At 38.7% G+C, this 23957-nt stretch overlaps 1 protein-coding gene across 7 annotated transcripts in view; it reads left to right on the top strand.

The window, feature by feature from the left end:
• The window catches only part of GLIS3 (GLIS family zinc finger 3), a 513435-nt gene that overhangs the window by 155554 nt on the left and 333924 nt on the right, over positions 1-23957 (top strand). For 6 of the 7 annotated variants that reach the window (XR_014296909.1, XR_014296910.1, XM_082657135.1 and 3 more), the window contains one exon: positions 21344-21551. The exons of the other annotated variant lie outside the window; for it this stretch is intronic. Coding sequence is in view for 4 of the 6 variants with exons in the window: in XM_082657132.1 (XP_082513258.1) it covers positions 21344-21551 (208 nt within the window). In the remaining 2 variants the exon portion in view is untranslated. The remainder of the gene's footprint in view (positions 1-21343; positions 21552-23957) is intronic. 7 annotated transcript variants of the gene reach the window in all.

Genomic DNA, 23957 nt, shown 5'->3' with positions numbered 1-23957 from the left:
TTAGTTTTTTAAGGAACCTCCATACTGTTCTCCATAGTGGCTGTATCAATTTACATTCCCACCAACAGTGCAAGAGGGTTTCCTTTTCTCCACACCCTCTTCAGCATTTATTGTTTGTAGATTTTTTGTTGATGGCCACTCTGACTGGTGTGAGGTAATACCTCATTGTGGTTTTGATTTGCATTTCTATAATGATTAGTGATGTTGAGCATTCTTTCATGTGTTTATTGGAGATCTGTATATCTTCTTTGGAGAAATGCAAAAGACATTTTTTTTTTTTTTTTTTTTTTGCGGTACATGGGCCTCTCACTGTTGCGGCCTCTCCCGTTGCGGAGCACAGGCTCTGAACGCGCAGGCTTAGTGGCCATGGCTCACGGGCCCAGCCGCTCCGCGGCATGTGGGATCTTCCCGGACCGGGGCACGAACCTGTGTCCCCTGCATCGGCAGGCGGACTCTCAACCACTGCGCCACCAGGGAAGCCCGCAAAAGACATTTTTGACTGCCTCAGAGGTATTTGCACTATTAAGCAAGTCCAATGAATGTAGTAGAATACAGTAGAAAGTAGGATTGGTTGGGTGCTGATTACCTGGATTTTTATCCTGACTTTGCAATTGAATAGCTGTGTGACCTGGGATAAGTCACTTTACCTCTCTGGACTTGAGTTTTACCATCTGTAAGGAAATTGGAAACATGATCTCTGTTATTCCTTCTCAACATATAAATCTGTGAATTCAAAGCATGGTGGGAGCATGGATCCATCATTTTCTCATGGGGGAAACTCTTGAAATGATTTCATCCTCTATTCTGGTTTGGGGGTAGTCTTTTATATTATGAGAGGTGAAAGGTTTTCAGATGTGATCTGGGTAGGAAGGGGAATTAACGCTTACTGAGTATTTGGTTTGTGCCAGCCAGGTGCTAGATAGTTCATTATATGTTCTCACTAAGCTAAGCTTGGCAGGGAGGTTTAGTCTAAGTGATTTGGTCAAGTTCACACAGCTACAAAGCCACAGACCAAACTTAGCCTCCTGGACTTATGACTTGGCTCCAGCAGGCATAGATCCTTTTCATCTCCATACTGCTGACCCCACCCACCGTACATCCACATTTTTCTTCTCCTTATGTCAATATTTTTATTTCATAGCGAAAACAGAGAGCAGCCACATGCCTGGGGACAGTTGGTGGCTGGTTAGACTCTGCTTTTAGGTCAGTGCAGTTTTGAAAGATGAAATTTTAAGGCAGAATTTTATAAAAGATTCCTTTAAAAGATTCATTTATATTGTTTTTAAGGTTGAGATTTCTGGTAGAAAGGGGCCCTATCGAACTGCATGGGAGGGTTGCCCTTCAAGCACCTCATGTTTATTTTTTGTTGAACCTGACACCCTGTGTAACTGTCTTTGTGCTCCTCTGTGTGTGTGTGTGTGTGCGTGTGCGTGCGCGCGTGTGTGCATGCAAGTGCCTATCATGTTCTTAATCTCTAATATATATCCTGATGAATTGTGCAAACTTAAGACTATTAATCAACAGAAAAATCAATACCTTCTATAGTAAGATTCATGGAGATGCTTGTTTTCGTATTGTGTTCCTAAATATTGTCATCATTATCAGCATCGTTGTCTCCTCAACGTTCCAACAGCTTTTTGATCGTCCCTTTTTTTTTAACAGATATCATTTTGTGTTGTAATTCTCTTGATCTCTGTTTTACCTTCTCTTTCTATGCAATTTAACCCCTGACTGAGTGAATGAAGAAATGAAGTTGATGTTATGTATCAAAAATTCCTGAAAGTGAGAGGGGTTATATAACGGACATTTCTCTGCTACCATAAACGTTAAAATAATGTCATCTATTTATACTTGCATGCATGACACCTTTTATGGCACCTACAGGGAACAAATTAAGGTATTGTTCCTCACTTTTGCTTATATATGGAAACCAAGATGTTGGAGGCTGTGGGTGCTGTTTGTTCTAGCTTTGGGAGAGAAGAATCAGTTTCCAATTGTCCTCTCTTCTCCCCATTTTGTACTATCTGTCTAGTCGTGTGGAGGGTGGTGGTCAAGGATGTATGAGCTCATGGACATCTGTGCATGTTTTTGGAGTGGGGCTACCTGAGTTTGAATCCTCACTCTGATGGAATTACTGTTTTCTGAATCTCAGGTTGTCTCCTCTGTGAAATGGGATGGTAATAATCAGGGTTGTTGTGTGAGCTGACTGGTTAATCCAAGTATAGAGCCAGGCATCCTCCCCTGGTACCAAGTAAATCTTCCACTAATGTCAGCTCTCTTTTTTTTTTTTTTTGGCTGCGCGTTGCTGCATGCGGGCTTTCTCTAGTTGTGGCTAGAGGGGACTACTCTTCATTGCGGTGTGTGGGCTTCTCATTGTGGTGGCTTCTCTTGTTGTGGAGCATGAGCTCTAGGTGTGCAGGCTTCAGTAGTTGTGTCACATGGGCTCAGTAGTTGTGACTTGCAGGCTCAGTAGTTGTGGCGCACAGGCTTAGTTGCTCCACGGCATGTGGGATCTTCCTGGACCAGGGCTCGAATCCGTGTCCCCTGCATTGGCAGGCGGATTCTTAACCACTGCACCACCAGGGAAGTCCCTCTCATTTTGTTTTTACTGTATAGATGTATTATTATTAGTAGTAGTAGTAGCAGTGGTAGTAGTAAATTATAAGTTCTTGGTGAGGAAGTATGATCACCATGTTGATATCTATGTAACCTCTACGTTTCCCTTGTGATATTTATGAATAGCTAAGAAGAGGGAGAGGAGAGGAGTTTGTTATACTCCTGTTTCCAAGGAGGGCTTCACAGAAAAGGTGACAAGTCCCACAGTTTGGAAAGGGCTGTGTCCATGGGGAGGAACTGTGTGTGTAATGAGGTGTAGAGTCAGCCTGTGGGGAGTGAGAGAGGAGGACAGGTTAGGAATGGCAGGGGCAACAGAAAAGAGCCGCCCCCCCCACCGCCCCAACACTGGGCATCCCAGCAATCTCCCTATTTTGAATAATAAAACACTTTTTTCCTTTTAGCCTTCCTGCCACCTACCTGTGGAAAGTGGCTCAGTGTTAACAATAAAAGGTATGGGCATTACCTGTCCATAGACATTTAGTGAGTGTCTGCCCTGAGCGCAACATCATTGTAGCCTGGTACTCTGGGGGTGAGGGGTTGGGGGTGAAGGTAGATAAGGTAAGTTCTCTATCCTCAGGTTCCTGCCAGTTATAAGGCGGAAAGGTAAGATATAGGTACAGGTAATATATAATGTAGAAGTGATCAGTAACACAAAAGATTCAAAAATAACATTACCTGGGATTTTAGAGGAGGGATAAAAGCACCTTAAACTTGGGATAGGAGACAGGAATCTGGAAGGTTTGTTTCAAGGAGGGGGTAGAATGTTAGCTGGTCTTTAATGGTGGGAGTTGGGAGTTGTGGGTCCTGAGGGGCAGTGGGCAGGGATTCCCAGCTGCCTGGAATGGAGTATGTATGAAGGAACTGGGGCCTCCTGTGAGTACAGCAAGGAAACTGATATAGCCAGATCTCATCTAGGGTCTGCGATAATTATTAAGAGTTTTCCTGAACCTATTTTTGCTATAAAAAAAGGGGGGAGGGGTTGAGAGCTAAAGCATTCTCAGTATTCAGAGTTAAATGTTAACTCCTTTGTGTAGTTAACGACTAACTTATTCTTTCCTATGCAAAAGAAAAAAAAAGAGAGGGAGAAAACAATGCATTAACCACCTAATTTTTTTAAAAAATTGCGGTTTACTTGTGTGGATGCTTATTTTCAAGGTAATACATATGTAGCGATTATAAAGATGTGTGCAAACTTGAACAACAGCAGACACACCTTCGTAAGTTCCCTGTGTGGCTTCTGCAGGGTTCTCAGAGAGTTAGCTATTTTCGAACACATTCCTAGTTTAGCCATTAGAAAATTATGGGTTTTATTTGTATAAACTCAGCAGTTAAAATAGCATTTCCAGAAAGGTGGGTGAGCTCATCGCCCTCTGAACCAGGCAGGTTAATGACCTGCCCAGTATTGTTCACGCGGGCCAGTGCTGGCTGACTTCACCAGCAGTTCCACTTGAAGGGAGACATTGTTTCTTAGGCTGCATTTGTTAGATGCTTTCCTCTCTGCACACCAGCCCTTGCTGAACGTGCTAGCAGTCTCTGAATGTACAAGCCCCGCGCATACTTTATGAAAGCAAAGAGCAGGTAGACCTGGAAATGTATGCAAAGTACTCTCTGCACAGCTGTCTGAGGCCCCTAGCCAAGAAAAAGATGTAAACACCTTTATCCCCACACTTTTACACAAACTGCCTATGGAAGCTCCCCAGTGAGAGAGCTTCTTACTTCTACCACTTTTAAATGTCAGTGACCAAACAGCCTGGGAACATGAATAACTTAAGCATGAGGTGCTTTTGCTGGTGGTTCTGATGACTTTTCAAGAAGAATAATGGTAAAGTATGGAATGGAGGTATGCAGGGGAAGGGGATTAGGGATTGTAGAATTTGTATTTGCTGTGAGAAATGAAAATATACCGTGGTGTTGAACTTTAAGAACTTAGGATATTACCTGCATAACGTTCAGTTTGGTGAAGGGATAAATGGCTGAATGAGATGTCGAGTGCTAGGGCAAGGTGGCTAGAAAAGTAAGAGGCAGATGGTGGGTGAAACACCTTTGATTATACCAATAACGGTGAATGGGTTTGACTCTGAAGATGCTATTCTGCATACAATCAATGGAGAAAGAAGAGCAATGTAGTTTTAAAAAGTCAAATTGAATGCTCTTCAGAATGAGTGCCAAATAGAATCCTGGTACATTGGTTCTGGCCTCTTTTAAATGAGTGTTTTTTGCATTATCCTCTCCTTCCACTATGCTTATCTAGAGTACTGTTTAATTTTTATTACTAGGTTAATCCCTGTATTAAAGACATAAGACCTTTCATCTGTAGGTAGGAGAATAGGTGTTTGAGGTGAACTTTCTTCAGGGTTCTGTCCTTACTGCAGAAAAACCTAATTCACTGTTGAGTGGATTGAAACTGCAGATGCTAATTTAGAAATCCGTTTGCCAGATTCAGGTGACTCTGATAAGACTTTTGTTCTTTACAATCTTATGTGTTTGTGCGTGCATTCTTGGGAAGATTGCTGCTGGGTAGTGTTGCATGTCAGAGATGAGGGAAGTTTAGTTATTAACCCCACGTAGAGGGTAAAGGGGGTGCAATAGGCAGACTGTGGAATGAGGAAAGGGCCAGGTTGAAACATTTCCAAAAGGTATTTTTGTTGTTTATACTTGTTAATTATTAATATTAATTATTGATGAAAAGCAGTTTTGAGTTACATGCCACACATTGTTTAGGAATAAATTATCACATTTCTTATCTGGAACTATAGTAGATATTAAACTGTTTCAAATAATCAATATGTATTAATTTAGCAAGATTTTCCCTCTCCTTCAACATTAAAGACAAAAATTCATTAATTTCTGACTCATAAAGAGTTTTTGTGAAAGTGTGCTCTTCCCTCAGCTTTGGGTGGCTTTTAACACTAAATGAGTATGTTAAGAACTTTAACCAAATTAGGGCAATAATTAAAAAGTATCTTTAGAACAAAGTATATATTTTATGAAAGACACATAGATAATACATAAGGCTTTGTAGGTTAAAATTGCCAAATTAGTTGTGAGTATCGTGCTCTGTCTCAAATATCTGAGCGTTTTCAGATATGCACTCTATGATCATCTTAGTTTCTTGGAAATGAGCTTTTTAGGCATTTCCATATTTTGTAGTTTATCATATAGGTTTAAGTGAAGTATATTTTGTTCAAATTCCAGTGGGCAGAGATGTACAGGATTGAAGACAGCTCTGCAAGTCAGAACTGGCTGATGATCATAGTCTGTGTATGTGTGTGTGTGTGGGGGGGAATTGGGGGTAGAAGGAGAAGAGGGGAGGAGAGAGAGGAGAGAAAGAGAGGTTGAGATTGAAGGTCTCTCAGACAGAAAAGGAATTGATATGACTTGGAGACCTTGCTCTCACAGTCAGGCTATAAAAGTCAATGTTTAATTCTTAGGTATTACAGGCTTTTTGAATGTTATTAAGATTCATTTTAGCCTCAGTCTTAAGGACTGTGTGTTGGGCTTCCTGTGGCCTTTACTCATTCTGATCATTTGGTTCTACTATGTAATAGCATAGCAGTCACAGCATTGGCAACCCAAAGAGTTGTTTGATTGAGAAAATAGCACGCACAGTTGAACCATCTCTGGGGTTTGCTGGCAGTGTATTTTCCCAGTAAGGAGAAGTTGTAATAGTGGCTTGAAAACCTTACCTAAGGTGGAGTAAGTAGTCTGATCCTGGATCAGTTCATTCTCTCTGTCATCTGAAAAACTTGCCCACTGACCTCATCCATAGCTTGGTGTTTGATCTCTGTGAGAAATTGATTCACCACTTTTCACAGCCCCAATCTAAGATTCTCTGGGGGATCTGGAAAAGTCTGCCTTACCTTTATGAAGGTTATGGCCATTTAAACCTTGCTTTTGATGGGCTCACTTCATTTTGGGAAGAAAAATTTTGCATTTGTGAAAAATGAGAGACACTTGGCTTTTTCAAGGGAGCTGACAGCTATTGGTTTCTCCAGAGAGGATTACTGGTGAAGACAGTTATGAAGAGAACAAGTAACTCTTTTAAATGAACAGCATGTTCTTGCTTAAATATTTCCCAGAACAATTCTAAAGAAATATAATACAGGTAAGTTTTATGTTCTCATTGTGAATTATGTTTACAAGAAATAAAAATAGGATTAGAATCATAGAGGAGGAAAAGCTTTTTTGTACCGGTGTCTTATATTTTACATGTCATGAATTCTAACCGTTTATAAAATTATCTGGTTTCTTGCCCCTACTCACGGTTGATGTTTTTCTTCCTCTTTTTCCATCTAGAGAACTTTGAATTATTTTTATTCGTAAGTGAAAAATGTATTACAGCTTTATTTCCTTTTATTAATAATTCCTTCTTGCCCTTAACTACATCTCTGACTTTTTGGCATGTTAAAGTCCAATGAGCTCATGCTTAATCATGTATAAACAACCATCTAATTATATGGTTTTGAATTTTCATTTGACCAACTAAACAAAATTGACACAGAAAAGAGAAACCTGACAACCTCCCTGTCTTTGGATACCTGGCCTTTCTCTCCCTCACTCTCTATTCTTGCATTTAGTAAAATGCGTGTTAAAACTTATCAAAAAATCAGTTTGCATTTGCCAAGTTTCTGAGGTAAAATTGTTCTTTTCAAGGCTACGTGTCAAAAAACAAGTCAGTTAAGCTGAATTATATGTCTTTTTTACATATTTTTTTCGGACTCCATTCTTTCCTCCTCTAGAGGGAGGTGTTACTAGAATTCCTTGTGCTACTGGTGTCAGATGACAGAGCATCCAGTATTCATGAGGCAAGATTTCTCAATCTTCATCCCCTTACTTTCTCTACTGAAGTACAATAACAAGGATACCAGTTGCCACATCTTCCCACCCTCCCCCGGACCACTATGACTAACACATTTTTGAAAGAAGATAGTGGGAAAGTCTTTCCAAACAAAGGTGCTTACTGTGTTTAAAGAGGAAGGAAGTTGTCCATTCCCTTTTTTCTCATTGGCTTGGTCCTAGAATTAGAACATGGAGCAAAATCTCTTCTGAAATTTGCAATGGTTTTACCATAGCTAGCTTGCTGTGTTTGAAAGCAGAAGACCAAAGAAAAGATAACTCCCTTTATTATTATTTTTTCTGGATTCTTCACAAGATCAGTACCTAGGAGAGTAGGTTTGGTTATCTAGTACCTAATAGCTATAAGAGAGAAGAAAGGAAAGGGATACCTTTGAAATTTGGTGAAAGTGATTTATTTTCTCACTTTCTTCAGCCTTAAGATCTAACTTGATTTCTCAAAGTACTATGACTCTGAAGCATGCATATCTCTAAGTGCTAAAATTTATGTAATTTTATTAAACTTACTATCTAAGTAGGTTTATTTAGAAGCAAATTATAGACTCCATTTTGAAAATTTAGACTTAGAATGATCACACTAAGGTGATTGCCTAAACAATTTTCTTTATTGAAAATATTTTAGCAATACCTTTATAATTTTTCTGCTCATTGTAAGTAGCTAATATTACCCAGTGATTCACAGGTATTTATGTAATATTTTATTTCAAACTGTAGATTTGTATCAAGGTTCATGTTCCTCTCGTTGTGCAAGAAGATCATAGTGAGACTTCTGCCTTTCCTTGTTATTTTTGTTTTGTTACGGGTATTTAGAACAAAGAGAAGAACAAATTCTGGCAGACTTTATACTTTGGTTCAACTGGAGCAGTCAAAAGAGGAGGTATCTAACCACCAAATCAAGGCCTTTACTTAATTGACCTTTGGAGAATTGGGGAGGAATTTTATTTCTCTCCTTCCCATTTACATTTAAAGCCATAGGAATTTTTTATGTTGCTTATGATTTGTTATTAATTCTCTTCTAAGAATTTGTAAATTATTTAGGAAATGTTTTTGATTCAGTTAGCATTCAACTTTTTATTCACATTTATTTTCAGCTTTCATATTCAAATTCAGATAAATAATAATACTCCTTAAAAAAAGTATTACTTTAGGGAGAACATAAGCACCACTTTTTTTTTAATTGAATGAAAGATTCTCTGAAGTCTATAGTGCTTTACAGTTTTCAAAAGTTGTTACATGATTTCATATAATCCCACAGTAACCTTTTTTCCCCTACCCCTATGTTGCTCCTCCCCGCTTCCCAGTTCCCACTGGTAACCACTAGTTTGTTCTCTATGTCTGTGAGTCTGCTTCTTTTTTGTTTTATTCACTAGTTTGTTGCATTTTTAGATTACACATGTAAGTAATATCATATAATATTTGTCTTTCTCTGTCTGACTTACTTCACTTAGCATAATGCCTTCCAAGTCCATCCATGTTGCTGCAAATGGTAAAATTTCATTCTTTTTTTATGGCTGAGTAGTATTCCATTGTGTGTGTGTGTGTGTGTGTGTGTGTGTGTGTACCATATCTTCTTCATCCATTCACCTGATGATAGACACTTAGCTTGCTTCCATACCTTGGTAGTTGTAAATAGTGCTGCTGTGAACATTGGGGTGCGTGTATCTTTTCGAATTAGTGTTTTTTGTGGGGTTTTTTTGGATATATACCCAGGGAGTGGAATTGCTGGGTCATATGGTAGTTCTATTTTTAGTTTTTTGGGGGAACCTCCGTACTGTTTTCCACAGTGGCTGCACCAATTTACATTCCCACCAACAGTGTAGGAGGGTTCCCTTTTCTCCATATCCTCGCCAACATTTGTTATTTGTGTTCTTTTTGATGATAGTCATTCTGATAGGTGTGAGGTGATAGCTCATTGTGGTCCTGATTTGCATTTCCCTGATGATTAGTGATGTTGAGGGTCTTTTCATGTACCTGTTGGCCATCTACATTTCCTCTTTGGAAACATGTCTATTCAATTCTTCTGCCCAGTTTTTGATCAGGTTGTTTGTTTTTTTGATGTTGGGTTGTATGAGCTGTTTATATATGTTGAATATTAATCCCTTATCAGTCATATCATTTGCAAATATTTTCTCCCATTCAATATATTGTCTTTTCATTTTGGCGATGGTTTCCTTTGCTGTGCAAAAGCTTTTAAGTTTAATTAGGTCCCATTTGTTTATTTTTGCTTTTGTTACCTTTGCTTTAGGAGATGGACCCAAAAAGAATTATAAGCACTACTTTTAATTTAGATCTTTTTCATACTGGCATCAATCTGTATTATGATTGCTTTTTTGTTTTGATGAGAAAGAATTTGGGTTGGAATTGGTGTTCTTTTTTGTTTGACCTAATTTCATTATTATTAATTCAGTTATTGTTGATATAGTGTCTGAATTAGCACCTGTAGGATATAGAGATAAAACAGTCACAATTACTTTAATGCTAACTCATGCCCCAATTATATTTACAGAAGTGCTTAGATTACTCTAGTTCTCTTGTAAGTTCAAAAATGGCATTAAATAAAAGAAACACGGGGAACTTGCACTATGTAGGCCTTAGTCAGATTGTCTGTGTGTTGAGACTTGTGATGTTAAAAATTTTTTAAATATTTTGGTGGTTGGGGTAATGTTATGTAATTTTACACAATGACAAGTTTCAAGTTGCTTGAGCCAAAGGGTAGATATTTCAGCTTTCCAGTCTCTCCAGTTTTAATTGACTCTGTAGTGGATGTGACTTACTCTACCAACTCAGGTATAAATGAAAGCGTTCTTTAAATTATTTCCTTTAATTGAAAACAAATCAGACTCCAGTACCCTGAAATTTAATATCAGTCATTGTCGGTTGGAGTACCTAATACCTTGCCAGAGAGACGAGATCCCAGGGTCTTTGTGCAGAGCAGAATATACCAAGAGCTTTTCTGGTTCTTGGTCCAGGTTGATGCTGAGGTGCCTGCTGACCAAGCCCACATGGCCTCTAGAAGTCTGCTCCTTGTGCATTGCTTGGGCACAGAAAGCTTTGCCAAGAGCTGAAGAGCTGGGAGCCCCTAGACCTAGAGCCTGGCCTTTGGACATTTGCCATTGCAGACATTCTCTTCACCCTCACTGCCTTCTCTGAGAGCTGCCTCACTATCTGGGGGACTGTCAAACTGATGTTCTTCTCAGACTTTGGGCGATCTCCCTTCTCCTGGCTTTCTCTTCATAGGTACTCAGAGCACTTGGGTAATCTCAGTGGATTTAGGCCTCCCCACAGGACTAGAAGAAAGGACGAAATCAAGCAGTGTCTACTTTTAGCCCTTTTATAATAACTACCCTGAGACAAAGGAGCACAAAATACAAATAGTAGCTCAACAAATTTTCTTGCATATACCTGGGCTGCTGAATGGACTTTGGAGCCCAGAGTCAAGAATCTAAAGCCTAGAAGCAAAAGATATCTGGTTGATGAGACAGTTGAACAACCTGTGTGACTTCTGGATGCAGGAAGCCAGGCATTTTCTGGTTCTTAGAAATATGGGTGACTTAATTTTTAGTATAAGAGAATGTAATCTCCATAACTGTCATTTCTTTGGGTCGGATGCTTCTGGGCATCTCATCTGAACTTGCAAGCCTGTGTAGAATATGTAACAGAAAAAAATTATGTATGTATCTCTTTGGACAGTTCTGCAGAATTACTGTTTGGTGGAAAACAAGTTAGTAGCTTTTAGTGATGGCTGTGTAAGTTGTGACTTTTAGATACTAAGAAGTTATCTCTGTTATGAAGGATCGAATGGGATTTTCCCTTGGAACCAGCTCTTAGGTCCTAAAAAAAAGTTCCATTGGTTTGCATTGACTGCCTTAGACTACTCTCCCTTCGTGTCAAGTCATGTGTATGTGCAGGGAGTAAGGAGAGATGCAGCAAACGAATAATATTTCCAGCTGTTCAGGAACTTAGAGATAAGGACGTATCAACAGTTGTGTTCACCAGGGATCTCTGTCTTTCTTTCTTATATATCACAACTCACACTTAAGAGGGAACTTCTCAATTTTATTTGTGTCCTTGAACTATATTTGCCTTAGAAGTCATACTCTTTATTCATTCACCCAACAAGTATTTGTTGAGCACCTCCTCTCTGACAGGGGTCCCAGTCATTGTTGCATACAATGAGAGGTCTTTCCAGTGGGCAGCTTTGCCATTTCTCTTACAGTCTCTGTTTTTAGTTGACCTAGAGGGGAAAAGCAGCTTAGGGAAAACACAATGTTAATTTATGGAGAAGGGTCTGGAATCTAGTACTTCTTACAGTTCCTTCAACAACCCTCTTATTTGTTTTCTTCATAAGATAATTTGGGGTTACTCTGTCCCTTTTATTCACCTCTGCTCAACCTGGTCCAGGCCTTGTCACTGCATCCTGAGCTCAAAGCAACATCTTCCTACCTTGCTCTGCTTTCTTATGTGCTGAAAATAGTGAAATTGTCTCCTTCATAGTCCCTCATCACGTCACACTCATGCTTAAAAGCCTACTATAGTTCTTTTGGAGGGCCTAGCCTTAGAGGGCCTGTGTAATCTAAGAATGCTTTAATAAGAGCATGAATACCTAAGGCTTATAGAGTACTTACTGTGTGCTGGACACTATTCTAAGTGCTTACATATTTTGACCTATTAGTTCTCCAAACAGCCTTATGAAGGTAGGTACAATGATCATCCCCATTTTCTAGGTGAGGAAACAGAGGCACAGAGAGGTTAAGGAACTTGCCCAAGGTCACAGAGCTGGTAAGTGAAGCCATTTTGGCTCTAGCAACTCCATCCTTTACCACTTCCCCATGCTGCCTCCGTATGCCTTCATAGTACATTTCCTCACTTCACTTTGGCAAACCCCCTTTTTGTACCGTCCTCTGCCCTCTGGCCATTAAAAGGCTCAGATCAGGTTTCACCTCCTCCACCAAGCCTCCTCCAGTTTAACAGATCTTTTTCTTGTTTGATCTATCTCTTTGCTCAGCATATGGCAACTCAGTTTAAGATTGGGTGTTTCCTCCTGTCAGAATGGCCATCTTCAAAAAGAACACAAATAACAAGTGTTGGCGAGGATATGGAGAAAAGGGAACCCTCCTACACTGCAAATTGGGGCAGCCACTGTGGAAAACAGTATGGAGTTTCCCCAAAAAACTAAAAATAGAACTACCATATGACCCAGCAATTCCACTCCTGGGTATATATCCAAAAAACCCCCAAAAACACTTATTTGAAAAGATTTATGCACCCCAGTGTTCACAGCAGCACTATTTACAACTGCCAAGGTATGGAAGCAACCTAAGTGTCTATCATCAGGTGAATGGATAAAGAAGATATGGTACACACAGACACACACACACAATGGAATATTACTCAGCCATAAAAAAGAATGAAATTTTGCCATTTGCAGCAATGTGAATGGACTTGGGGGGCATTATGCTAAATGAAATAAGTGAGACAGAGAAAGACAAATATTGTATGATATCACTTATATGTGGAATATAAAAATACAACAAACTAGTGAATAAAACAAAAAAGAAGCAGGCTCACAGATATAGAGAACAAATTAGTGATTACCAGTGGGAAGAAGGAAGGGGGGGCAATATAGGGATAGGGGAAATAAGGTTGTTATGGGATTATATGAAATTATGTGTGTGAAACTTTTGAAAATTGTAAAACACTATAAATTTTAAAGAATCTTTCATTGAATTAAGAAAGAGATTGGGTGTTTCCTGATCTTTTCATGTGTTGATTAAAACTCTTTCCAACTGGTCGGAAGCTCTTTAGGGGAAAACCCAGTGGCCTAGGACTCCATTAGTACAGCACAGCACCAAGCTCACAGGTGGTGCTTAATAAATGTGACCTGTTCATGGGCTTTGGGAAACTCAGGTAGTTTTCTCCCATTAAGTATGCTTCCTTCCTCCTTTTTTTTCTCATCCTTTCTTATATTTGTGCAAGTCCTATTTTTATAGAGTAAGTATAATTTCACCTTGAATTCATATATTTTCACAGATTAATCCCATGTGTAAGCCTTGATGTAAGCCTACTAAATTAGATGGTAAGCAAGAATTGTTTAACCCATCTATGTATCCACACTCCCTAGAGTATATACTATAGCACAGAGCAGGGGCACAATAAAGGAATACCTGATCAGTGAGACAGAATTACTGAACTATGCCAGTACTGGTATTTCAGTTTTTCAGAGTAATGGTTTGCTTGTTTAACAAATATATCCACTCTCTTCTCATGGGATTGTTAGAAAATTTATCCAGGGAAAAGCAGTAAAATGTGCTTACATTTCCTCTTTGGTTTTCTAGGCTAATTGTTGGTGAACTTTATTTAACACTCTTGCTATACTAAGAGTCTCAATGGAGCAAAGCAGCTTTCAGTTAACTTGGCAAATCATTACAAGAGAGAACAGAAGGGTCAGCATAAGCACTCTGTACTAATTAGTTGATAATTGATGTACAATAGCTGACTGATGGGACTTTAGAATATAAACTTTGGGAATGCTGTTTAATATATCTTTACATCTTTATGAGGTGGTTTGGAGCTATGTGTTCTTAATAACATGTTATCAGGAGTGCCCAGTCGTGGGGAGCAAGACTGAGACTTCATGTCCAGGAATGCAGGGCACTGAGTGGTTCAGAAAGGAATATGATATTTTTTAACCTCTTGGAGTATAAATACGATTCCATTTAATGCAGGGATGAAATAAAAATGAGTAATGCTGGTGATTCCATACTTTGTGGCCAACATTCCTGAATACTGACTAAGGTTAGAAGAGTGTTAGTGTGAAAGTTATATTGTTTCTGGGATAAACTTGGTAGGTTTCCTGAGGGCAGAGTGGTGGGAGATTGCCCAATTCGTGGGAATCTTCATTAATCTGGGTTAGGATTTAATCTATTTATTATCTGGGATCAAGTAATTAATTTTAGATTGGAGTTACAAAAGTAGCCTTTATATGACCTCCTCCTCCTTTTTAAACTTGATCTTCTAAATCTTTATCAACCAATTATATAATCCATAAATTACTCTTAACTTGCTTCCCTAACCGTTGCCTTCTTATGCTGTCATTTACTACCCCATGGGCTTCTCCTCATTGTTTGTCCAGCTTCTGGTCATGTACTCCTCCATCCTTTCTCCTCATCTCCACCAGATTAATCTTGGGTGAACTTGGATTCTAGTGGGATGCACCACTATCTATAGCACAGGGTCCCAGGTGCATGTCAGCAGGCCAGTTACACCAGCATCATCTGGCTTAGTTGGTTTGAAGTGAAGCCTATGAATTTGCATTTTTGGAAAGCTTTCCTGGTGACCCTAATGTGCAGCCAGGTTTGGAGCCATTGGTGAATACATAATGTCCAGTTGTTAAATCAGGCCCACCAGGCTGACTAAACAAGTCCTCTAAGTCTGTCTCCTCCCTTTTTTTGGTCAAGCCCCCTCATGCAGGCAACCCTGACTTCTCTTCATTTCCCTAGCACATACCACGCCTCCTCCCTTCTGTTTCCGTGTCTACACCTTACTATTTCCTTCCCATTCGTGTGCTCGTTTTTCCTTCATGTTTTACCTCTTTGTTTTCTAAAGAGTGTTCTTTAGTATGCGAGTCTTGGTTGAGTCATAGGGGGAAAAAGTACCCTAAACAAATATATTTTGCATATTATTTGCTCCTCTGGGAGATTTATTATCAGCATTTGCAATTTTTAAAGGCTCTGAGAAGACCTGTAGTAAAGAGATATGTTTAACTTTGTTATATTAGAGTTTCCCAAAGCTATTTGACTATGGATCTCTTCATGACCCCACCTTATTTGTTATCACTGAACACCTTTGGACTTCCTGAGGACCTTTGGGAAATGCCTTTGTTCTTCTTCAGTGAATTATCTGGTAAACAGTGATTTCCACCTTTTCTGAACTCCTGTCTCTATGATTCAGTCTCATGCTTTATTCTGTACAGTCTAGTATCATTATCTGATTGTTCCTAGATGAGTGCATCTTATCTCTACGGAGCTGTAAGCTCCATGGAGGCAGGATGCTCTGCTCAGTAGTCCTTACCTCTCATAAGTTTTGTGCAGTTTCGAGCATTTGTAACATACACTGAATTTAAATGCTTTGCCCCTGAAGCCAGCTATTTCATTCTGATTCTCATCTTTTGGTGTTCTTAGTCATCTACCCTTGCCTTAACTGTATTTCAGAGTAACACACTACACAGTCACATATATTCATGAAGTTGTCACTACTGTATTTCAGCAGTAAAACATTACAAATTTGACAAAACACTGTATAGCAAGCCTAGTATGTCTAGTATGCAAGAATATCTTATTTCTAGTTCTAAGGAGGAATATGAATGAAAGCTGGGGAGAGTCTAAGAGTAAGATAAGATGGGAGTGAGGAAAGGCCTGAAGTCTGGAGTCCATCGATGGGAGGATAAGTCTACTGTGTGTTGAGTGGAAGGCCTTGGGTCAGGAGGTATCAGCATGCCATCCTTGGTCACTCAGGAAAAGAGGTGCTAGAAATATCAGAAAGGTACCAGAAATGAGTTTATAATGTATTTATTAAGTGCCAGGCCCTAAATATATTACACATATGAAATCATTTAATCCTCAGAACAACTCAATGATGTAAGTACTAGTATTAACCCTATTTTAGAGATCAGAACACTGAGGTACAGAAAGCTTGAGTAATTTGCCCAAGCTCACGTGGCCATTCAGTGGTGGAGCTAGGGTACAAATCCATGCTTTTAGCTATTGTGCTGTGCGCTGTTACCTCTCACTTCTTTTCTTTCTCTGATTTTCTACTTTTCCATCAACCTTCAGTGCCTGGGTGTCCATTGATTTACTATTCCATTCTTGAAGTTCCATCTCAGCAAAACCTTTCCTTGAAATGCATGATCCTGGATTCGAAAACAGTTGCTCTAAAGGGTGTTATTGGGATAATTAGTAATATTTGACTATAAATTGTGTATTATGTACTAGTACTAAATCATTGCTAAATGTCTTGAATTTGATGATTGTGTTATGATTATGTATTTAGGGGTGAAGGGCATAAAATCTATGGCTTATTATTAAATAGTTCAACAAATTAATGATAATTAAAACAATAATCTTATATATACAGAGATGGATAGATGAATAGATAGATCAACAGATGGAATTTATCAATTGATAAATTAGATAAAGAGGATTCATGTACTACTTACAACTATTCTGTAGGTTTGAAATGTTTTAAAGTGAAAGATTGGGAAGAAAACCCTGATCCTTAGAGATGGTAAAGCATATAATAATATATACTAACCCTTTCAATCCTCATAACAACCCTGTATTAGGTACTATTAACTGTCCTGATTTTAGGGACAGGATACTGAGGCACAGAGACTTTTAAGGACCTTGCTCAGTGTTGCACAGCCAGTGGGTGGGTGAGACAGAACTCAAATCCTGATATGCGTTATTTCTGTTTCCAAAATACTCTGCATATGTGTTAGGTTGAACTATATAGAAACTGCTGTTATTTGATCATGTTTGACCTGTAAAGAAAGACATTTCATATGACCCAACCTAGGAACAGGGATCTCTTTTATATAATGGTTGCTTTGGTATTCCTCTTCATGGGCAGACTGTGGGCTCTTTGGGGGGGTGGGACTCTGTCTATCTTGCTCACCATTGTCTCCAAGGACTGCCCAGCTCATGGTTGGCATTTGATTAGTGTCAGTTGATGAACAATACAATAAAAAAAAAGTTGATTACTTCTCCCTACCCCCCTCCCATATATATATATATATATATATATATATATATATATATATATATGCTATTTCTGTTCCCCCAATATCTCTGTCATTTTTAGAGGAACCAGTGGATAAACATAAATCATTCTGAAAGTTGCAGCCTCAGCAGGGGTAATTGCAACATAGTCAACTATTTGACTTCAAGAGAACTCTTTCAACTAATGAAGATGTTAATTAAAAACATGCCCCTGCTAAGATGACCTCTCAGTTCAGGAAATGCAAAACGTTTGCGCTCCCCACCAGCATGCAGTGATTTTGGCTAGAATGTACGTAGTACTCAGAATGCCATCCACTCAAATCCTTATTTGAGCAGTAAACACATTTTTAAGAAACACTGTACAGTCTCTAAAAATAAGCAGTATTTCAAAATGAAAACCAGCATACAAGTAGTTGGCACATCTGGTAGTCAGAAAAGTTGTACAGTTTGTTTTCAGGGAATGACAAGCCAAGGAATGTTCAAACTTGGCCAGCTGAAAACTTTTCTTCTATCTGTGATGACACCTGGTTTTAAAAAAGTTGGCTCCAGGCTCAAAGCAGAAAGAAATGGGTAGAGAATTAAATAGTATCATTTACTTGTATCTTGTTTTGTGCAAGGAATTATAAAGAACTGTTTTCTTCTTACTTCAAGAAAGAGAATGTAGCAAAAAAAAAAAAAAAATGATGACAGGCATGAACAATAATAACAACAACTACAACAAAAATTGCAGCTAACATCTATCAAGTACCTACTATGCCCTAGGCAACATGTGAAGTCCTTTACATGTGTAATTAATACTAGATGCACAATAACACCTTATAAAGTGGTGTTATTTTTATTCCCATTTTACAGATGAGAACACATAGAGATAAACACAAATGTTTAAGTAATTTGCCCAAGTCACACGACCAACCTGGGTTGGGGGTTCCCAAGCAGGCTGTCTCCAGAGCCCATACTACAATGCACTACACAATTCTGAGCAGTCTGGAGGTGTTCATTCTGTCTGGCATTATGAAAAAAAATTGGAGTTAGATGTTTGCATTAAGCACAGTGGTTCTTGGTCAGACTGTTATTTGCCTCCCTGTGTGAGAGTGATGATGCCATTTTACAGAACATTCTTACAGCTGCTCCACAAACATAACGTGTTCCCAAGAAATTTACTGTATAGCTTCGTGCTAAACGTATGTGATAGTCAGAAGCTGTCACCCCTCTATGGTTAGATGAGGCTCAAGCTGACCAGTGAATTTGGGAGTAGAAGGTGTTATAGTGAAAATGATGGAGACACTGGGGAGGGGAAGATTAATGTTTCTTTATTACAGACGGAGAAAATACTGTGAATGTGAGGATCTAGGGTATAGGGTTACAAGGGCAGCCTTGACCAGTGTAAAATTCTAGTCCAGGGAGATAGATTTATAGTTACTACTCCCGCAGCTTCATCTTCCATTCAGACCTAGTTAGCCACACTGTGGAGAAACATCAAAGGATTGACTTAGTTTGAGTCTGTTTTTGAAAAATGGCACTGTTTTAGACAAGAAGACCAGGAGGGCTTCAGTGGAAATAATGTGTATTTAATATCATGTATAACTATCTTTTATTTTCATTCTTAGCTTCATTGACAGACTTTATTGTGTACTGTATAGGCCCTGGGCTAGGTGCTGAGGAAGCAGCGATATCTCAGACAAGAGCTTTGTCTTTAAAAAGCAATAAAGTATAAACGGATGACAGGCATGTAAACATTTCCGTTCCCTGAAGGTGCTGAGGCAAATGTGTTATGAAAGACTGTGGGGGAACGAAAAGAAGAATTGGTCAGATTTGCCCAGTTGGCAGTGGGGGAGAGGACGTCACAGAGAAGATGACCTTTGAATCAAGATCTTGAAGACAGAGGTGCTCCTAGGTAGACAAGTTAGAGTAAGGCTGTGCCAAGCAGAGAGAAAAGCAGGAACAAGAAAAGGGCTAAAATAATTTTTTCAGCAATCTTATTGGTATTTATTTATGCTAAGGTGTGCATTATTTTCACATCGATTATCTCTGAAATATTAACACCATGTACTAGTTTATTGTTCTTACTGGTATATAAAATAATGGTATGACATAATATATGGCATCTAAGATTTGATGAAATAATGTATTAATATGCTTTGACACCAAGTAGTATTTGTTGGGTGTGCTGTTCCAGCTGCTAATATGTCTTTGTTTTAGAGGTAGATATTAATACCATTTTATGGTGAAGGAAACAGGCATGAAATGAATGAGTTCTTTAGATGAATATGTGACACTGAATTTGACAGAATACCTGCCATCTAATGTTGCTTTTGTAGCAGTGGCTGGTAGGGATAGAATTCAAGTGTCTTATATACTGGGCTAGGGTATGAACCATTACACTGCCTTTATCCAAGGTAAAAAGGGGGTTTGAAAAGCAAATCACATGTAGCTTGTTGGAATTTATAAAGATATTAAGTCTATGATCATTGCACAAAAATGTACCCACTACTCTTAGTGTCAAGATGAAGCCCTGATGGTACAGTGTTACATGAGTTATGAAAACAGAGAGACTATCATCTATAACTGATCTTTCAAGGCACAAGAAGATGCATCAGATAGAAGCTGCAGGGAGAGGGGAAGGTTCCGGTTTGTGTATCTGAAAAAAAAAAATCAGACAGAAATTTCTTTTGGACCTTTCTTGGATCTTGGAAAGTATCCAAGGAGGAAACTAAGCATCCAGCACCTAAACTTAAGGACACAGGTGCCATGAAAATACACTCTTGTAGACTCCGTTTCTGCTCTGTCAGTAAATCCCTGTGTGATTTACTGACGCAAGTCAGTTACCACTTGGATTTTAGTTTCCCAGAGGGCTGGACTAGAGAAGGCTTCCTGCTAGCTAAAGATGCTGTGACTCTCCTAGCACTTTGGAGATGTGGTTTCATTGATGAGAGCATTGGTGATTACTCTAAGGTCTTGTTTATCCTTAGTTGTGGGCTCTTGGAAGAGAATGTTACAAAAGATGAAGAAGTCATTTTTTTGGCTATTAACCTAATTTTTGAGAAGACAAAATAAAAAATTATACTCCTTAGGGCTAAGGAAAGTTACCGTGATGCTTTTCTACTACTTTGATCCCAGATATATCAACGAGCAAGATGGGGAATTTGGTGAGAAAATTTTAGAGCCAATTTGCCAGAAAAACCTGAGATCATATTTATTTTGATTTATTTGAAATGGGAACTGAGACTGGACCAGGTAGTTTGCAAAAACTGTTTGAAAAAGTATATCCATGCAAAAAGAATGTCTAGAATGATTCAACCACTATTATTATTTTTTATAAATGAGTCATGGCAGTGTTTACCTTTCTCCTCTTTGCTCTTCACGTTTCTGTAATGGCACAGATTCTTGAGGGTTTCTTTTTTTTCCTTTCCCTTCTGGGATATGTACCAAATTTTACTACGTTCGAAGATTGTTACTAATGAAATGAAAAATTTATGTCAAATTTGGTTAACATGCTACTTTTAGAATGAATGTTTTGTTTAGGGTTCTCTCATCTTGATTTTTTAAAAAATTGGGTGTATGTCCAATGAAAATATATTAGGATGAAGAGGAAAAATAAAGATTGGAGAGACACAGCCAGTCTATATCCTTTTAAAGAGGCATTTTGGAAGACCAGACTTGGAATGAAATGAACCAGTTAAACAAGTTTTTTTCAGGAGTGTCAACTTTCCTTGCTGGGTCATTCAAGATATTAGCTATTCTAGAAAAAAACATGGTTTGATACAAGTAATCCCATCTACTTACCACCTTAACCCTTTAGGTAAAGAGATGATAAAATATGATTCTTAATATAACTGGACACTTCTATATAGAAGAAGCAAAATGTAAGCATATTTTGTATGAGTGGTGATTATAGAAGGGTTTCTATTGTAGCATTATGGATTTTTCATCGGAATTAGAGAAAGCTTTTTTCTATCACTAATACTGAAAAAAAAAAAAAAAAAGGTGATCCAAGGACTGTCTCTAAAGATGAGTCCTGATATAAGTGTGCACATATGTGTATTTACTGATTTCTGATATAAGGGACATGAAAGCTAACCTGATTCGTTTGTTTTTAGGGGCTCTTGGCTTTGGGCCTCAGTGCAAGTCCATTGGAAAAGGCAGCTGCAACAATCTAGTGGTCACCAGCAGTCCCATGATGGTTCAGCGACTGGGACCCATTTCACCACCAGCAAGCCAGGTCTCTACAGCATGCAACCAGATCAGTCCTAGCTTACAGAGGGCAATGAATGCAGCCAACCTGAATATACCTCCTTCAGATACCAGGTCTCAAGTTACTTTTTTTTTCCCCCTTCTTACGGTATAATCACACCCATGACTGTTTTTCCTTTCCTTACTGAATGCATGCCCACACAACACACACACACACACACACACACACACACACACACACACACACACACACACACACACACACACACACTCAAGCAGCTCTTTTATTTTGAGCTTTGTAGGGGAATGTGGATAAAAACTGTGTGTGCCATAATATCATCTTAATTGGGAAGAATGGTTTAACACCTGCTGGCTTACAGTGTGAGTGAAATTAAGGCCCACTTTGAGATTTGGGGGCCTCTGTGACTAAATACCAGTGTGTTAATCTGTTGATTCCTGGTGAAGCAGGTCATATCATGGCCTAGAAAGATAAAGATGTTCCATGCACATCCATCTTAGCTGCTCATTTTTCAGTGTATGAGTTGCAGCATCCTAAGGCTGCTTTACAGTTGTTTTGTCTGTCCAGCCATACATTCACCCATCTAACCAAGTATCTTAAATATTTATGGTCCTGCATAATATAATAGTTGAAGTTTAGGGAGATAGTTGAAAAAGTAAAGATAGAAATCATGAATTTCAAGACTTTATGATGCGTCTAGGAAGACATACTTTCGTGTGTGAGTTACATAACATTTCAACACAATGTCTGATTAGGTGCTGGAATAAGTAGGTCCAATAAATGCTATACATCTATCTCCATGGGAGATAATTGAATAGGGAAATTACCTTCTCAAACAAATTTTTATATCTCTTAAGGTTGATATTACAGGGGACATAAAACCAAAATACTGTGCAAAGTATAAGGTCTATTTCTATGTTTGAAATGAATTATTTCATCTTCTGTAAGTAGTCTTCTTGGAGAAATACAATCCAAAGTTTTTTGCCTTAGTTCCAGATCTGTTGTAACTGTGATTTTGCAAAGGAATTGGACCTCTCTTCTGTGGACCTCTGTTCCTCTTCTTGGGGGACTGGAATCTGCTGAGATGCCTTGTAGTTCTGGGTTCTGTTTCTTCCTCTTCTTCCTCCCCTTCCTTTATCTTTTCCTCTTATCCCCCTTTCCCCTTCTTGTGTCTCTGCACTGTCCTCCTAGCTGCTATTCGAGACTCTGAAATCACAGTTCCTGGATCATTTTTTATGCCAATTTTTTCATGAGATGGAAACTTGTTTTTCACCTGAGATTTTTTTTGTGATGGGAAGCTGCTCCTGTCATTTTCCTATTGATGATTATGCCTTGAGGGACTCTTCATACTTGCTGAGTATTACATGTAAAATTAACTGTACTCGTGGGGTAGATGTCATTGGGAAGCCTTCAGCTTCCTGTCTGTGGCAAGTCCAGCCCATGCCTTGAAGGCAGAGAGTCATAATTAATGGAGAAACTGAAGGTAGGCAGGGCACAGGCTGCTCCAGCCATGCATGTATCTAGTGCAGTCCCTTTCATGGGTCGGGCAGGGAAGGGTCATTATCTCAGTGTTTTCTGGCATATTTGATTCCTTAGCGTAAATTTTTATCCTTAAAAGATAACATCTTAGAGATGCACTGATATGTATGTTTTGATTATGTATTCTGTGAGTCCTTCTATGGAAATAATTTTTTGCAGGATGAGCAAAGAAACAGGAGTTGGGAACTGGCTTGGTGAAATATCGAATTTACTTTTAGCAATTTGGAAAGGTCACATTTATTTGTGATACTTAAATTGGTTTGTGTGTTCCATAAGAGGAGAGATAGGACAGGAGGCAACAGTTCAACTTGAAGGCATTTTGCTATCTAGAGATGAAGAGAAGATGGAGAGAGAATCAGCTTTGTGTATTGGGGGAATGCCCGGGGGGGAGGGGGTGGGGGGGTGGGGAGCTGGATGAGGACATAACTGTTCAGTCTGAGTGATGGCCACCCTATAAAAAGCTGTAAAATTTATTGTTTTTTCCTGATTATCTATGTAATTCTTACTCATTGTAGAAAATGTGGAAAATATGGACAAGCACAAGACAGTATATGATAGTCATCCCGAATCCTACCACTCACAGGCAACCATGGGTGGAATTTTGACATATATCCTTCTAGCTGTAGGCAAACATATACATCATAAGCATAGGTTTCCCTTTCCATCAAATTGATCTATAATGATCTACATAGTATTATATTTACTTTTTTTGTTAATATAAACACTTTCCTTTGTAATAATCTTTTGTGGTAAAAATTTATTTAGCATCATATAATGACTTCTTCCTGCCCAAGATTCCATTTTATTAAAAAGTATATAAATAAAACTATAATTTTTATCAGTATCTTATTAATGGGCATTTGTTTCCCTTTATTTCATTATTATAAGTAATACTTCATTGGATCAATTCTGTAACTCTTGTTGCCCATCTCTTTTTCATGACATATATGCATATATATGTA

This window comes from Grampus griseus, assembly GCF_964374135.1.
Source record: "Grampus griseus genome assembly, chromosome: 6".
NCBI classification, from domain to species: Eukaryota; Metazoa; Chordata; class Mammalia; order Artiodactyla; family Delphinidae; genus Grampus; species Grampus griseus.
Note: the sequence above shows the minus strand (reverse complement) of the source record. Positions and strands in the feature narration are given on the sequence as shown.